Below are 17,422 nucleotides of genomic sequence, written 5' to 3'. Positions count from 1 at the left end.
GAAAGATTATTCAGCTTTATTTGACTCGTTCTCTCCTAAATCAGAAACATGGGATAGTGCTGTCACCTGAAGTAACCACCAATGGGGATGCAGGACAGATGATTGATGGGCCTTGCAGTGCAGACTCTACCTCCCGATTGGCTCAGGAGTCCCAGCCATCTCATGGTGGGGAGAGCATGCTTGGTAAGAAAATAACCCACCGTTGCAGTTGCTCATATCTGATCTCTGCTTATTTACCACCATCCTACTCGAATCATGTTGAATGATATTGTGCAGTCATGTGTTTTATTTCACTTGTCTTCTGTCATTCGGATGAACCACCGTTAGAAATGTCAGGGCTATGTTTGTGTTGCATGATGGGATACAAAACGATAATGGTTGACTTTCTTTTTCTTTTTTTCTGACGTCATTGTTTTGTACTATTGTCCTCCGTGGGAGTATCATCATAATGTTAATTAATCCTGTTGAGTCGCTGATTCTGCATTCTAATTCAGCCGGGATCAAGGCCTTGATTCTATTCTCTACAAATGTCTCCAAATTAATTCCCCTCCAGCGATCATTGAATTTCCGTGCTTGCACTGTCAGACGTTGAAGAATGACCTGTGTCTGGCCCTCCAATCTATTCCCTGTGATCTTCCAGGCGAAGCACCAGAGATGCAGTTGGACCATGGCGAGGTGAGGACACCAGGGGGAGGCAGACTTCTACATGAGGCTGACAACTACTCACATGACCAGGAGAGGGCACTACTGGAGATAGAATCTTCGGACAAGTTGAACCAAGACAAGTTGAGTGACAGCCTGCAGCAACAAACAGACACTGAAGCAGAGCAGTCCAAGTACTGTGACCAAGAGACCCAGGTGGATGTTGCTGTACCTGAAGAAGCCATTTTGGTGCATTTTGGTGACAAAGAGACTCAGATTGAATATGAAGTAGAGAAACCCCAATACTGCGACACAGAAACTCTGGTGGAACCTGCTGAACTTGAAGGAGCCATTTTGGTTCAAAAGGAATATACAGATGGTGGCAGTGACAATGGAGAGGGGTTGAATCAAAGAGGATTTGAACCAGAATCCCAGGAACAGGCAGAGAATGAGGAAAACAGTGGAGAAAGTAACAAGGAAGCTGTACCAGTAAGCGGTGGCACTGACGGACAATGTGAGGAAATCACAAACCTTGAGAAAGGACGGGAAAACACAGAGCTTCTCACAGCTGTGTCTACTGAAGAACAGGACATCTCTGGTCCAACTCTCTGTGATGAGACAGAGGCGACTCTTAGTCAAATCCAAAGTGAATCTCAAAGTGACCTGCAAGGAGAGAACACCCAGGAGTATGATCCTGGGACTAAAGGTCAAGTCATTCCAGAAAACTCAAGGATCACGGAATCTGAGATGATTAAGATGATTCTGAGGATTTCTGTATGTCTAGGGGAGGCAAAGACCAGCCCAAATCAGATCTCTCAGGGATCATTAAAGAAAACAGAAACAATAGGGATGGAGATGAAGAATAATCCAGGGCATCCTGCAGAGCATCAGGCAGAGACTGGCCAAGTAACATCTACTGGAACATCTGCTATCTCATCTACAGTCTCTATTGAACTGTTTATCTCTGAATGTCCTGACGAGGTTGGAATCAAGACAGATCCACTCATAATAAACACTTTAAGTGAATTTGAGAAAGATAAACAGAATTCTCTAGAACTTCAGCAACATAAGAATGATCATTTCAGTACAGAAAGCTCTGTGGAAACTGTGCCAAAGATCACAGACTCTGACGGACAGAAATTATCTGAGAGGGTTGAAGAGCTGGAGTCGAGTTCAGTGGAGAGCAAGCCAGATCAGATTTGGCAGGAATCTGTATGTGGCATGAAGGAAGATGAACCAAATACTAAAGAGCTTCAGGCAAAGGAGCCCCCATCCACTATCTCTGACAAAACGGTTACACCTATCATAACAGAGGAGGGGAAGACTAGACTAGACCAACAGGTGATCCCTGATTTACCAGAGAGGCTAGAGACCAGCTTAGAAAATACCTTACCAGGAGTTCAAGGTGATCAGAAGATGGATGTAGCAGAATCAAGGGAGAAACAAGGATGTACCTGTAAATGTATATGTAAACAATCCCAGAGTGATCAAGTACTGACGGAGAACTCACTGGATGTAGCTCTAACTCAGAGGATCAGCGACTCTAGTGGAGAGGTTATCTCAGACAGGACAGAGGAGGTAGAGCCCAGCCCAGACAGGATCCAATCAGAACCACCCAGTCGTGTAGAGAGAGAAGAATGGTGCATCATTGAGGAGAACATCTATGAGGAGAATCTCCAGCAGGAAGCCATTCAGGAGGAGCAACAGACAGAACAGGGGGAGGCTTCAACAAGTTCACCAGCAGGGGGAGACAATGAGTTAAACGATGGGGCCTCCGCTGGACATATAGACAGTTGTGAAGAAGCCGTTCTACTTGTGAAAGAGGAGGAAACCTATCTACCTGTAGAAGAAGAGCACATCAGCTCCTCACCCAGACCCTCGGCACTTGGCCAAGAGATACAGCCATTACCCGAGGCGGTGGAGGAGGGGAGAGAGCGCCCCCCAGTGGAAGAAGCCCAGAAACAGGAGAGCGGTGTAAGAAAGGGACAAAGGGGCAATAGGAAGGGCAAGGGCAAAGATCCTTGCAAAGTAAACTAGTTGATGATCACTCTACTCTCAAAGTGTTATTTGATGTGTAATAGACTACTGACTGGGGTTGCAGCCAGTCTCTGTGGGTTTCTTTGTTTTACTCAAAGGAATTACATGTTTTATTTAATGACTTATTTAGTGCCTTGAATAAATGGACCATGTTGAAGAGCGATTGGTTTTGTTTTATTTTGCACTATTGCATACTGATTTCTGGCTTCCATAAAACCTCACCAAGCTTCCATTCATGCACAGCGGGTAGGATTATATTACACAACAACAATTCTGTATTGTTCATCTGTCAGGTTTTTACGTGCAACATACTAGATAACAATTACATGATTAAATAGGTAATAAGTGGGAGAATATATCAATCCCATGACATGTTATCTCCACTCATTTGTATGTGTCAGCTGTTTAAAACTCTTTTCATCCATACTCACAGTCCCTCCAACACACTGTACAGTATTTCAGCGGTAAGCGACTGTGTCCATATTCTCAGGTTTTCAATGAACTGCAGATTGTGATCATTTGGGTGAAATGTTTTATTATTGCAATGAAGTATATAGTGTCTATTTATACAGTCCCAGTCAAAAGTTTGGACACACCTACTCATTCCAGGGGTTTTCTTTCTACTATTTTCTACATTTTTAAATAATAGTGAAGACATCACAACTATGAAATAACACGTGTATGAATCGTGTCGTAAAAAAGTGTTCAACAAATCAACATATTGTTTATATTTGAGATTCTTCAAAGTAGCCACTCTTTGAATTGATGACGGCTTTGCACACTCTTGGCATTCTCTCAACCAGCTTCATGAGGTTGTCACCTGGAATGCATTTAAATGAACAGGTGTGCCTTGTTAAAAGTTAATTTGTGGAATTTCTTTCCTTCTTAATGCGTTTGAGTTAATCAGTTGTGTTTTGACAAGGTAGGGGTGGTGTACAGAAGATAGTCCTATTTGGTTAAAGACCAAATCGATATTATGGCAAGAACAGTTCAAATAAGCAAAGAGAAATGACAGTCCATCATTACTTTAGGACATGAAGGTCAGTCAATCCATAACATTTCAAGAAGGTTTTACATTTACTCAAGTGCAGTCACAAAAACCATCAAGCTCTATGATGAAACTGGCTCTCATGAGGACCACCACAGGAAAGGCAGACGCAGAGGATTTTTTTTATTTGACCTTTCTTTAACTAACTATGAACAAATTCTTATTTTCAACGACAGCCTAGGAATAGTGGGTTAACTGCCTTGTTCAGGGGCAGAATGACAGATTTTTACCTTGTCAGCTCAGGGATTTGATCTTGCAACCTTTTGGTTACAAGTCCAACACTCTAACCACTAGGCTATCTGCCACCTCAAGAGTAAGCTCATTAGAGTTACCAGACTCAGAAATTGCAGCCCAAATAGATTCTTCACAGATTTCAAGTAACAGACACACCTCAACATCAAATGTTCAGAGGAGACTGCGTGAATCAGGCCTTCATGGTTGAATTGCTGCAAAGAAACCACTACTAAAGGACACCAATAATAAGAAGAGACCTGCCAAGAAAAAAGAGCAATGGACATTAGACCAGTGGAAATCTGTCCTTTGGTCTGATGAGTCCAAATTTGTGATTTTTTTTTGTTGTTGTTCCAACAGCAGTGTCTTTGTGAGACACAGAGTAGGTGAATGGATGATCTCCGTATGTGTGGTTCCCACCATGAAGCATGGAAGAGGGGGTGTGATGGTGCTTTGCTGGTGACACTGTCAGTGAATTATTTATAATTAAAGGCACACTTAACCAGCATGGCTACCACAGCATTCTGCAGCGATATGCCGTCCCATCTGGCTTGCGCTTAGTGGGACTATCATTTGTTTTTCAAAAGGACAATGACCTAATACACACCTCCAGGCTGTGTAAGGGCTATTTTACAAAGGAGAGTGATGGAGTGTGCATCAGATGACCTAGCCTCCACCATCACCCGACCTCAACTCAATTGAAATGGTTTGGGATGAGTTGGACCGCAGTGAAGGAAAAGCAGCAACAAGTGCCCAGCATATGTGGGAACTCCTTCAAGGCTGCTGGAAAAGCATTCCTCATGAAGCTGGTTGAGAGAATGCCAAGAGTGTGCAAAGCTCTCATCAAGGCAAAGGGTGGCTACTTTGAAGAATCTAAAATCTATTTTGATTTGTTTAACACTTTTTTGGTCACTACATGATTCCATATGTGTTATTTCATAGTTTTTATGTCTTCACTATTATTCTACAGTGTAGAAAATAGTAAAAATAAAGAAAACCCCCTGAATGAGTAGGTGTGTCCAAACGTTTGACTAGTACTGTGTATATATATATAAAAAACATCTGAGTAATTAAGTACAATGTGTTGTATGTATTAAAAAAATAATACAGATTAGAAACTAGAAAAACAAGGCTGTTAATTGAACTGTGTGGTAAATGTTGACGTACAAAACTACTCTATTACTGATCTCGACTACTCAAACTACTCTATTACTGATCTCGACTACTCAAACTACCCTATTACTGATCTCGACTACTCAAACTACCCTATTACTGATCTCGACTACTCAAACTACCCTATTACTGATCTCGACTACTCAAACTACCCTATTACTGATCTCGACTACTCAAACTACTCTATTACTGATCTCAACTACTCAAACTACCCTATTACTGATCTCGACTACTCAAACTACTCTATTACTGATCTCGACTACTCAAACTACTCTATTACTGATCTCGACTACTCAAACTACTCTATTACTGATCTCGACTACTCAAACTACTCTATTACTGATCTCGACTACTCAAACTACTCTATTACTGATCTCGACTACTCAAACTACCCTATTACTGATCTCGACTACTCAAACTACTCTATTGCTGATCTCGACTACTCAAACTACCCTTTTACTAACCAACTATTAGAATTTCATGCTGTTGATTCAAAGTCAGCTGTCTGTTTGTATTGCAGAAGTCAGACTGAGGAAAATAGTTGATGAGAGGGAGAGTTTAGCTGATCAGGTGAAGAGGCTGAAGTCTCAGCTGGAGGGGAAACAGAGGAACGGGGCAGAGGGTTTGAGTCCTGAGGAGGACAGACTTGAGAACGGCATGGACCCCCACATCCTCGACTTACAGAGTGAGTCACATTTCACCTTTACTAAGACAGATCTAGCCTTTTACCTGGCTGTCTCCCTAGTGTACTTTGTCAAGTGTGTAAGTGGAGTATACATTATGCAAACCTATACAACAATATTTGACTCACATCCTTCTATCTTTATTTCTTCTTCTACAGGGGATGCCAACCGGCAAATCAGTGACCTCAAGTTTAAACTGGTGAAATCAGAACAGGAAGTCACAGCCCTGGAACAGAATGTAAGTACCGTTTTAGTTCCTAGACAGAGGAAGACATGTATGACTATATCCATGAAACACCTGACCAATCACGTGAGATAATAAGTAGTATCTTGTACAGTCTGGGTTGGAGACTTTTGACCATTTTCTCCACTAGGAGCTCCATGGAATATTAAGTAAGTAATGTGTTCAGTCTAGTATGAGGCACATCACATTTCAACCATCAATCCATTTATTCACCCCTTCATTTCTCTCTTGGCCAGATCATCCGGTTGGAGGGTCAGGTGACTCGTTACAAGTCGGCCTCTGAGAGCGCAGAGAAAGTAGAGGACGAGCTCAAAGTGGAGAAACGCAAGCTACAGAGAGAGGTAGGCTACTATAATGTCAGGTTTACAAAAACAGAATCACAGAACCCACAAGTCATTGGGTCATATCTAGTATGTCAAGCCCACATGTTTTGGTATCAAGTCTACACCAGGTATACGTTGTTGCCTTCAGGTTGCTTCTCCCGTCTCAAACTCTAAACCTTTTCTCTCCGTTCTCTCTAGCTGAGGTCTGCCCTGGACAGGATTGATGAGCTGGAGGCCAGTAACAGCCACCTGGCCAAGCGCCTGGAGAAGATGAAGGCTAATCGGAGCGCCCTATTGGCCCAGCAGTGATGTACTTATTGGTTGTCATGGCAATTTGCATCCATGACCTCCCTATGACCTTTGATCTATCAGGCACTCTATTAAAACACACCCATAAAATTCAAACCAAGCGAGGACTTGCTGGAGCAAAAGCTTCAATGAAACATGTCCACACATATTGTAATCACAGATTCATTCAGTGTTGTGCCCATCTGTACAGTATATCCAGTGATTCACCAAGAGACACAGAGGGAACGTGTTACTGACCCTGAGAACACTCCTCACTGACTGTGACCGAGGCTGGACTTCTCAACTAACTGGTGAAGGGGGAATATTCTGCACAAACGAACAGCAAAGAGGACCTATCTCCTCCTATAGCTCTTAAGATGACCTATCCTCCTATAGCTCTTACGTCGCCCTGTGCCATGATTACCCCTAAAGCATTTCTTCCCAATCATTCATCTCTCTCTGTTCTCTGTAACACATGGCACTATCTCTCTGTGCTACTTGGGCTCCATGTCTGCTCCAGTAAGTTTATCCATCCACGGAGTTTATCCATCCACGGAGAGGAAGAAAGACTCAAAAGGAGTGTGTTTCATATATATTATTTTATTGTCAATATATTTTGAAGTGAAAATGCAATCTGCTCCCTCCTGTCCCCCAAGCCAAACTCTGATGTTAATGTGTAAGGTGATGTTTATTTTTAGTTGTGCATGTCTCCATAGGTATATGTCAAGTACATCAGATGGGTGGAAATACACGTGGCACAACATTAATTAAGCAATAAGGCCCGAGGAGGTGTGGTATATGGCCAACATACCACGGCTAAGAGCTATTTGTTGGCCATATATCACAAACCCCCGAGGTGCCTTATTGTTATTATTAACGGGTTACCAATGTAATTAGAGCAGTAAAAATACATGTTTTGTCATAACCGTGATATACAACGGCTGTCAGCCAATCAGCTTTCAGGGCTCGAACCAACCAGTTATAATCAGGATTGTCCTATACATCTCATTGTTTGTGCCACGTGATGAACAGTATAATGGTACTTGAGGAAAAATATCACCAGGTCTTAACGTCTGAAATACTATGTCCTCCCTTGAGCAATTTATACGACTCATTGGGGAAGGACAACTCGAACAATCAGTTGAATAATGTACTTCTACTGCAACAGTTTTGGAACCATTCAAATCGGCTGTCGCAGTAACACTTGCTGTAAATGTTCGACAATCTGACAAACCAGATCTCATGCAGATAAAACAAAACATCAGTTATATTCTGACATAACAGGAATTGTTCCCTTATTATCCTGCTCCTCAGTCTCAAGCATGTCATGCCTTATTGAGGGGGGGGGGGGGGGGGGGGGGGGGGGGGTATAGCATTGTTGTTCACTTGTGCTTTGGACATAACGTTTCCCTTCCTAACCCCTATACATTAGTTAAGCTCGGACATCTACTTTTTGGGGAAGTTCCAGCTGTTTACATGCTTTAAAACTATTATTTGTCCATGAATGAAGCTAATTGTAAACATTGTGCAATATTGAAAATGTCTTTGGGAAGGTGAGGCTGTATGGTCCTTGCTTTCCTTGAGAAATGTAAATGATGTTTGAGGTAGCATTGACAAGCACCACATTAAACTAATGCAAACTCTCTGCTAAAACGTTATTTGTCCATATGTGAATAGTTTGGTAAAAGATGCCAAACGCATTCATGATTTATGACAACCAGCAGAGGGAAGAAGCCTGATGCCGTGTCACATTAAGGGATGTAGAAGAGAAACACGGTCCGTGTTAAGCAGAATTTCCTTCACTTTGGACATTCAGAACCTGACAGGGGAAAGTGTTTACACTGCCGTGCCAGGTCTTTCTCCGTTGTGGTGCTGAGCATGACTTTGGCAGGAGCTGAGGAACTGAGTACCGGTGTTATAATACTGATGGTTTGTCCGGACTGATAGTTTCTAAAGTGGTGCCTAGAACGGTTCAGCTCCAACGAGTGGCAGCGTCGGGGACCACAGTTATTGAAAACTACCATTTTCTTATCCGAACCGTATTCTCAACTGCTGCGTTAATTCTGTTGGGTTAATTCAGGTAGGTCCGTCAGTTTCGTTTTCCTCCATGAAGAAAATACTCGGCGGGACTCGTATTTGTTTTGTTTTCCTCCATTTAAGAGAATACTCGGCGGGACTCATATTTGTTTTGTTTTCCTCCATTTAAGAAAATACTCGGCGGGACTCGTATTTGTTTTGTTTTCCTCCATTTAAGAAAACACTCGGCGGGACTCGTATTTGTTTTGTTTTCCTCCATTTAAGAAAACACTCGGCGGGACTCGTATTTGTTTTGTTTTCCTCCATTTAAGAAAACACTCGGCGGGACTCGTATTTGTTTTGTTTTCCTCCATTTAAGAAAATACTCGGCGGGACTCGTATTTGTTTTGTTTTCCTCCATTTAAGAAAACACTCGGCGGGACTCGTATTTGTTTTGTTTTCCTCCATTTAAGAAAACACTCGGCGGGACTCGTATTTGTTTTGTTTTCCTCCATTTAAGAAAATACTCGGCGGGACTCGTATTTGTTTTGTTTTCCTCCATTTAAGAAAACACTCGGCGGGACTCGTATTTGTTTTGTTTTCCTCCATTTAAGAAAACACTCGACGGGACTTGTATTTGTTTTGTTTTCCTCCATTTAAGAGAATACTCGGCGGGACTCGTATTTGTTTTGTTTTCCTCCATTTAAGAAAATACTCGGCGGGACTCGTATTTGTTTTGTTTTCCTCCATTTAAGAAAATACTCGGCGGGACTCGTATTTGTTTTGTTTTCCTCCATTTAAGAAAACACTCGGCGGGACTCGTATTTGTTTTGTTTTCCTCCATTTAAGAAAACACTCGGCGGGACTCGTATTTGTTTTGTTTTCCTCCATTTAAGAAAACACTCGGCGGGACTCGTATTTGTTTTGTTTTCCTCCATTTAAGAAAACACTCGGCGGGACTCGTATTTGTTTTGTTTTCCTCCATTTAAGAAAACACTCGGCGGGACTCGTATTTGTTTTGTTTTCCTCCATTTAAGAAAATACTCGGCGGGACTCGTATTTGTTTTGTTTTCCTCCATTTAAGAAAATATTAGGCGGGACTCGTATTTGTTTTGTTTTCCTCCATTTAAGAAAACACTCGGCGGGACTCGTATTTGTTTTGTTTTCCTCCATTTAAGAAAACACTCGACGGGACTCGTATTTGTTTTGTTTTCCTCCATTTAAGAGAATACTCGGCGGGACTAGTATTTGTTTTGTTTTCCTCCATTTAAGAAAACACTCGACGGGACTCGTATTTGTTTTGTTTTCCTACATTTAAGAAAACACTCGGCGGGACTCGTATTTGTTTTGTTTTCCTCCATTTAAGAGAATACTCGGCGGGACTCGTATTTGTTTTGTTTTCCTCCATTTAAGAAAACACTCGGCGGGACTCGTATTTGTTTTGTTTTCCTCCATTTAAGAAAATACTCGGCGGGACTCTTATTTGTTTTGTTTTCCTACATTTAAGAGAATACTCGGCGGGACTCGTATTTGTTTTGTTTTCCTCCATTTAAGAAAATACTCGGCGGGACTCGTATTTGTTTTATTTTCCTCCATTTAAGAAAACACTCGGCGGGACTCGTATTTGTTTTGTTTTCCTCCATTTAAGAAAACACTCGGCGGGACTCGTATTTGTTTTGTTTTCCTCCATTTAAGAAAACACTCGGCGGGACTCGTATTTGTTTTGTTTTCCTCCATTTAAGAAAACACTCGGCGGGACTCGTATTTGTTTTGTTTTCCTCCATTTAAGAAAACACTCGGCGGGACTCGTATTTGTTTTGTTTTCCTCCATTTAAGAAAACACTCGGCGGGACTCGTATTTGTTTTGTTTTCCTCCATTTAAGAAAACACTCGGCGGGACTCGTATTTGTTTTGTTTTCCTCCATTTAAGAAAACACTCGGCGGGACTCGTATTTGTTTTGTTTTCCTCCATTTAAGAAAACACTCGACGGGACTCGTATTTGTTTTGTTTTCCTCCATTTAAGAGAATACTCGGCGGGACTAGTATTTGTTTTGTTTTCCTCCATTTAAGAAAACACTCGACGGGACTCGTATTTGTTTTGTTTTCCTACATTTAAGAAAACACTCGGCGGGACTCGTATTTGTTTTGTTTTCCTCCATTTAAGAGAATACTCGGCGGGACTCGTATTTGTTTTGTTTTCCTCCATTTAAGAAAACACTCGGCGGGACTCGTATTTGTTTTGTTTTCCTCCATTTAAGAAAATACTCGGCGGGACTCGTATTTGTTTTGTTTTCCTACATTTAAGAGAATACTCGGCGGGACTCGTATTTGTTTTGTTTTCCTCCATTTAAGAAAATACTCGGCGGGACTCGTATTTGTTTTATTTTCCTCCATTTAAGAAAACACTCGGCGGGACTCGTATTTGTTTTGTTTTCCTCCATTTAAGAAAACACTCGGCGGGACTCGTATTTGTTTTGTTTTCCTCCATTTAAGAAAACACTCGGCGGGACTCGTATTTGTTTTGTTTTCCTCCATTTAAGAAAACACTCGGCGGGACTCGTATTTGTTTTGTTTTCCTCCATTTAAGAAAACACTCGGCGGGACTCGTATTTGTTTTGTTATTCCATTGACATGTTTTTGCTTGTCAGCCATCCAGTTAAAATATGTAACTTTCAAAATACAGAACTCATCCATGTATGATGCATTTTGCATCATGATACAAAACGTAGAATACAGGGAAGATGTATGTAATTTGAAGTTAAACATCTTGAATACTTGATGGCTGACAAGCAGCTGGAAAGGCAGTACAGGCTGTATGAAGAGTCAGCTGCAATTGGAGATGAATGTAATTACCTTCTCAGCAGCAACATGTGGCCACATCTAAAATACTCTGCAACAGTGTTCATTTTGATAAAAAGCTGAGGAAAAAGGCCAGATATGTAACCGTTGAGGCGATACGGTGCACAAACACTGGCGTAGAAAAGGTGTACATTTTGGATTCTGGTGGGGTACGACAGTTGAACTAAGCCAGAGGCATTTATAGGCCCGAGATATATTCTCCAAGAATAAATGGGGTACACAATTTAAAATAAAGGATTCTAGCGTTAAGAGTTCCGGTTCTCAGATTTTGCCGTCAATAAAAATCTGCATCAAAATTCTGTGCATGATAAAAACAATAAAAATGATAGTTCATATTACAATTGATAAAGCAGGAAGGCTAAAGACAGTCACTAAAAATGAATAAGAGCTGGAGAAAATAGTCTACTGTTAAATATGGAAAAAAGGAAATCAGTGACTATAATTCTGTTAATTTACTTGTGGCATTCGTCAAGGATGAAATGTGTTTTAGTCAAACCAAAATTAGACTGCACAGAAAATTCTAGACTCATAAGGCCATAGAATCACTAATTAGTTTGAACAAAGAGCTAGGGCAGCGAGGGCTGGACTTTTACTGTGGTCAAGATGTTTAAGGTGGAACGCCTGAACACTACAGCACAAACATTCAACTGTACATATTGCAGTGTTATTGGGTCCATAAAGCCAAACTCTAGTACCGTCTACCTAGCCAGCCAACTCATAAAAACTCAGTGAAATAGCATGACAGGCTCTGTGGTCTACTTCCACAAGGATTAATATAGTGTCAATGACATTTTATCAAAAATATTATTGCACATGGTAAGACATTTAACATAAATCATAGGAAGGTGTCTGAATGGATTTATTTTTTATACATCATGAATAAACAGTTGACACTTTCTACTATTGCATGGGAGACACATTTTGAAAACATTCAGCCTTCTGAACCAGAAGCTATTGTTGCCAATTAACTCTTCACAGACCCAGGCCTGTTGGATCACTCCTGCAACTCACGGAAGGGCTAGCCATCATGTTGAGGATGCTTCCCTCATATATGGTGTAGTTACTCTGTAGGAGGAGCAGAGGAACATAATAAACTGTAGGTTTGGATGTTGCAGCATTGTCATTGAGTGGATGCTTACATGTTCGTTGCTGATTAAACCAATCTGAGGGACCTTCTTCATTGTGGCCTCATGCTCAGCAATGGACGCCTGGTCCCAAGCTTTAGTCTTCAACATCTCCACAATACCTCTGTGGGGCACAGACATGATGTTTACATAGTCTGGACTATCCACTGAACCAACCAGACAGTTCCAGTCTATAAACAGATTATTATTATTATTCTTCACCTGGTAGACTAGTTGAGAACAAGTTCTCATTTACTGGCTGGGTAGTAGATGATAAAGGCCAGAGACATCTCATCAGTGGTGGCCAGCCCCAACTGCGTGATTCCTTTGCGAGTGGCTGTGTTATAGGTGCACTCCACCACAATCTCATCACCCTGCAGAGAGGAGATACTGCTTTTAGAAAGATCGAATGACTAATAACACCACAGTTGACCTGATCAAAAATCCACATGAAATACAGGAAGTACATGGATGCTTACTGGTTTGATGGTCTTAATGGTCTCCAGGTTGATGAACCCCTGCATCACAAAGTTCTCATCCACAGCCAGGAAGTCAATCTGCGTTCCATTCCTACAGAGGGTCAAATCAAGCACACTTTACACCAAAAGGTGGTCACGTTGCAGTGGTGCACATTCTCGCTGCAAAGAGCCCTGTAGCAGATGATATGAGGTCCCTGAACCAAGCAGTGAGTGTGACAACCATGAACACAAGTGATGGCTCTAGAGTGCCCTCAGAAAGTAGTCGCACCCCTTAACTTTACGCAGAACGGATTCAAAAAGATGTGTCATTTTTTGTCAACAGGCGACACCATTCACCTGACAAATCACATGCATCTGTTGATTAGATAAGTATTCAACCCCCACAAGTCAACACATAGAGTCACCTTTGGCATCAATTACAGCTGAGTCTTTCTGGGTAAGTCTAAGATTCCACACCTGGATTGTGCAACATTAACCTATTATTCTTTTCAAACTTCTGTTAAATTAGTTGTTGATTATTGCTTGACAAATATTCAGGTCTTTCCATAGATTTAAGTCAAAATTGCCACTCAGGAACAATCACTGGCTTCTTAGTAAGCAACTCCAATGTAGATTTGTCCTTGTGTTTTAGGTTATTGTCCTGCTGTAAGGTGAATTCATCTCCCAGTGTCTGGTGGAAAGCAGACAACCACCTTGTCATCTAGGATTTTGCCTGTGCTTAGCTACATTCTTTATCCTGAAAAACTCCCCAGTCCTTAACAATTACAAGCATACCCATATAACATGATGCAGCCACCACTATGCTTGAAAATATGGAGCGTGGTACTCAGTAATGTGTTGGATTTACAAACATAACTTCGTCCTGAATATAAAGTTAATTGCATCACATTTTTTGCAGTATTACTTTAGTGCCTTGTTGCAAACAGGATGCATGTTCTGGTATATTCCTGTACAGGCTTCCTTTTCACTGTCAGTATTGTGGATTAACTACAATGGTGATCCATCACAGCCATTTCATTTAACCTTTAATGAGGCAAGTCTGTTAAGAACAAATTCTTATTTACAATGACAGTCCACCTAAAGGTCTCCTGCAGGAACAGGGATAAAATAACAAAAACATTCAACTCCCCCCCCCCCCCCACTCTACGACACCTGCATCTTCATAGTGACACGCCAGCCAAAGCGTAATAAATAACTTAATGTGCCAAGGGATAGTCAGTCTGCTTGTTTTACTTGTGCCCATCTACAAATAGTTGCCCTTTGCAAGGCATTGGAAAACCTCCCTGGTCTTTGTGATTAAATACTTTTTGCAATGCAGTGCTTGACTGAGGGACCTTACAGACAATTGTATGATTGGTGTACAGAGAGTCTCTCAACTCAGATAAAACACTATTCCATGCAACTTACGTTACTTGTTAAGCAAATTTACTCCTGAAAATATGAAGGCTAGCAATAACAAAGGGATTGAATACATGACTCAAGACAATTCAGCTCGTCATTATTAATTACATTTGTCCCTTTCTAAAAACATAATTCCACTTAAACATTATGGGGTATTGTGTGTAGGCCAGTTACAAAAATTTAGGCTGTAACAAAATGTTGAAAAAGTTCAGGGGTGTGAATAGTTTCTGAAGGCACTGTAGCTCGGCTCAACAAGTATATCATTGTTCTGGCTTCAGCGCTATTAGTGATGTTTGACAAGTCACCAATCCGGACATCTGGGATGTTGTAGACAACCACCATTACTTGTTTGTTATCGTGCACAAGCTGCATATGAAGTTGCATGTGATCCACTTCCATTTCCTGGCTGCGTCAGGAAAAGTTGTGCAGCAGAAAATTGTTCACGTGGGTCTACATTGGTCATGAAGACTGGCATAGGAGGAGGTCCACTACATGCTTCTCTACAGCTGCCTCTTATCTGTGATCCAGATCAATAAGCAGCAATGCTACACCGAGGACCAGGGGCAGACTGCTTCAAATTGGTGTCTGTCTGGGACACAGGAGGGGTGAGACTGCCCCCTTCTGGAGACATTAATACATACACACATGCATGAACACACACCGACACAAATGTTAGTCTGAGCTATCTCTACATTGTCTTCTTCATACTAGGCTTTCGAACTTCCAGAAAACGCTGGCATCCCTATTGGAGGACAGGATTATGATGAGTTCTACCAATGACTCCCTGTTGGTGTAAAGTGTCATTGTAAGGATAAGCAGCGATATGCTTTGATGATCATTGTTGATGGTTCTTCACTCTCCCCACTGATGTGTTCTTGATTCTACATTCTGTAGGAATGGAACGCAGATTGACTTCCTGGCTGTGGATGAGAACTATAACTTTGTGATGCAGGGGTTCATCAACCTGGAGACCATTAAGACCATCAAACCAGTAAGCATCTATGTACTTACTCTATTTCATGGGCTTCTTGATCAGGTCAACTGTGGTGTTATTAGTCATTAGATATTTCTAAAAGCAGTATCTCCTCCTCTCTGCAGGGTGATGAGATTGTGGTGGAGTGCACCTATAACACAGCCACTCGCAAAGGAATCACGCAGTTGGGGCTGGCCACCACTGATGAGATGTGTCTGGCCTTTATCATCTACTACCCAGCCATCAGTGTTGACAAAGCTCTGAAGCTAGATTTTGGTTTTAATTCATTTCATTCCAGCCATTACAATGAGCCAGTCCTCCTATTGTTCCTCCTACCAGCCTCCACTGATGTGTACATAAATGTATCAAGGTGAAATTAGGGGACATTCTAGTTGGTTCCTGTAGAGAAAGGCTACTAGTGTCAACTGGGCTGAACTGAACTGCAATCTAATGGATCAAACAAAGTAAATGAGTTGAACTACAATAATTAGTATTGGTTGTCCTGCAAGTATATTTACAAACCCAAAGTCATATTGTATTCACCGAAAGAACCATGGAAGTTTGACATGTTGCCCCTCCATCTAATTTCAAATTCAGTTTACCCATCCAAGTGAAAATTCCCAATGTGATACCTCAATGAATTAGCCTGAGCAAAACAGACCTGGCAGCAAAATGATTTCTCCCCTGTGTGAATCCTCATGTGATAATTCAGATACTCAACATGGGGAAACCATTTGCCACATTACAGATCCTGTTCGTGATATGATTTCTCCCCTGTGTGGATCAGTATAATAATGCATATTCTTGCCTGTGTGAAACCTTCCATGCGATTTCAGGTGTTCACTCTGATATGACAGCCTTTGAGTTTCTCCTTTGTGTGAATCATCCGATGACAACTCAGACCTTTAACATAAACAAAACCTTTGCCACAGTCCCAACAGCAATGCAATCTCACCCCTTTGTGGGTCCTCATATGGTCATTCAGACTTCTACCATTAGCAAAACCTTTGCCACAAACCTGACAATGATGCAGATTCAACCCTGTGTGGATCCTCATATGAGAATCCAGAGCTCCACGCTTTCTCTCTTTTCTGTGTAACTCCTCCTATGCACTGGGGATTTCAGATCCATGGATGTTTTTAACCTTGGAGTTTATAGTGTCTTTTTCTGTCAGTGTCCTCTTTGATTTGCGCCGGGGCTGAGATTCACTGGTTGGCTCAGAGTTTAGATCTGTGCAGTTTGAAGCCGTTTTGTCTCTGTATTCTTCACTTCGGATTTGTGAAGACTGAGTTGGGTACTGATCATAGTCAATTTTCACCCAGGCAGGAGTGAATACCGAGTCTTCATTCACCTGGATGATCCTCCGTTCTTCCTGTTCCTCTTTAATCTGTATGGGGTTCGTCATTTACAGTGTTGCTGTACAGGGGACAACTCCTCTTCAGAGACAATGAACTGCTGGAAATCTGAAGGAAAGGAGAAAGGATACATTAGATTTTAGTTGCAGATGAGATAGGTGCTGATACACTTCCTCTGACATAAGATAATGTAATGTCTAGGATAGAGTGGCCCATCTTCAGGATTTCCCACTTATGTGCTGTTGGTTGATCCTAACAGTTTCTGAAGTGTCGATCATGGTCATTCAGTATTGTCAGTAGCAGCAATCTGACTGGACTGAGAATCCCTTGTTCACTTCTATTGCTATATAGAACCTGTAGTAATGATTATATTTTTCAAGACTATTACATAACATGCACAGAATTTGAAAGACTGTTAGCTAGTTAGCATATTAAACTGTATCTAATTGACATTTATCCGCATGTCTTTTCAATCAAAGATCAATGCATGAAATGACATTGTTTTTTTTTTTTTAAATGTACTTTTAAAATAATTTTCCTCAGCA

At 41.4% G+C, this 17,422-nt stretch overlaps 2 protein-coding genes and 1 long non-coding RNA gene across 26 annotated transcripts in view; 2 read left to right on the top strand and 1 right to left on the bottom strand.

The window, feature by feature from the left end:
- The window catches only part of LOC110495607 (leucine-rich repeat flightless-interacting protein 2), a 53,000-nt gene extending 44,678 nt beyond the window's left edge, over window positions 1–8,322 (top strand). For 23 of the 24 annotated variants that reach the window (XM_036951808.1, XM_036951803.1, XM_036951797.1 and 20 more), the window contains 2 exons: window positions 45–183; window positions 641–2,844. In XM_036951808.1, the coding sequence (XP_036807703.1) occupies window positions 45–183; window positions 641–2,679 (2,178 nt within the window). In that variant the 3' untranslated portion in view covers window positions 2,680–2,844. Of the gene's footprint in view, window positions 1–44; window positions 184–640; window positions 2,845–5,651; window positions 5,817–5,972; window positions 6,053–6,294; window positions 6,400–6,579 lie in introns of those variants that run through there. The other variant, XM_036951819.1, reaches the window with a different exon arrangement.
- Window positions 8,323–12,343: 4,021 nt separating this feature from the next.
- On the bottom strand, window positions 12,344–13,828 carry LOC110527285. The gene is made up of 4 exons (XR_005037371.1): window positions 13,149–13,828; window positions 12,892–13,043; window positions 12,685–12,793; window positions 12,344–12,610 (listed from the first exon to the last, which is right to left on the bottom strand). It is a non-coding gene; the product is annotated as an uncharacterized LOC110527285 (long non-coding RNA).
- Window positions 13,829–15,041: 1,213 nt separating this feature from the next.
- LOC110527288 (putative DBH-like monooxygenase protein 2) lies at window positions 15,042–16,022 on the top strand. The gene is made up of 3 exons (XM_036951408.1): window positions 15,042–15,154; window positions 15,444–15,540; window positions 15,648–16,022. The coding sequence occupies exons 1-3, from the start codon at window positions 15,042–15,044 to the stop codon at window positions 15,894–15,896; spliced, it is 459 nt and encodes a 152-aa protein (XP_036807303.1). The 3' UTR covers window positions 15,897–16,022.
- The last annotated feature ends 1,400 nt before the right edge of the window (window positions 16,023–17,422 follow it).

Source organism: Oncorhynchus mykiss, chromosome 18 (assembly GCF_013265735.2).
Source record: "Oncorhynchus mykiss isolate Arlee chromosome 18, USDA_OmykA_1.1, whole genome shotgun sequence".
Taxonomy (NCBI): domain Eukaryota; kingdom Metazoa; phylum Chordata; class Actinopteri; order Salmoniformes; family Salmonidae; genus Oncorhynchus; species Oncorhynchus mykiss.
This window is presented reverse-complemented; position numbering and strand designations above follow the sequence as displayed.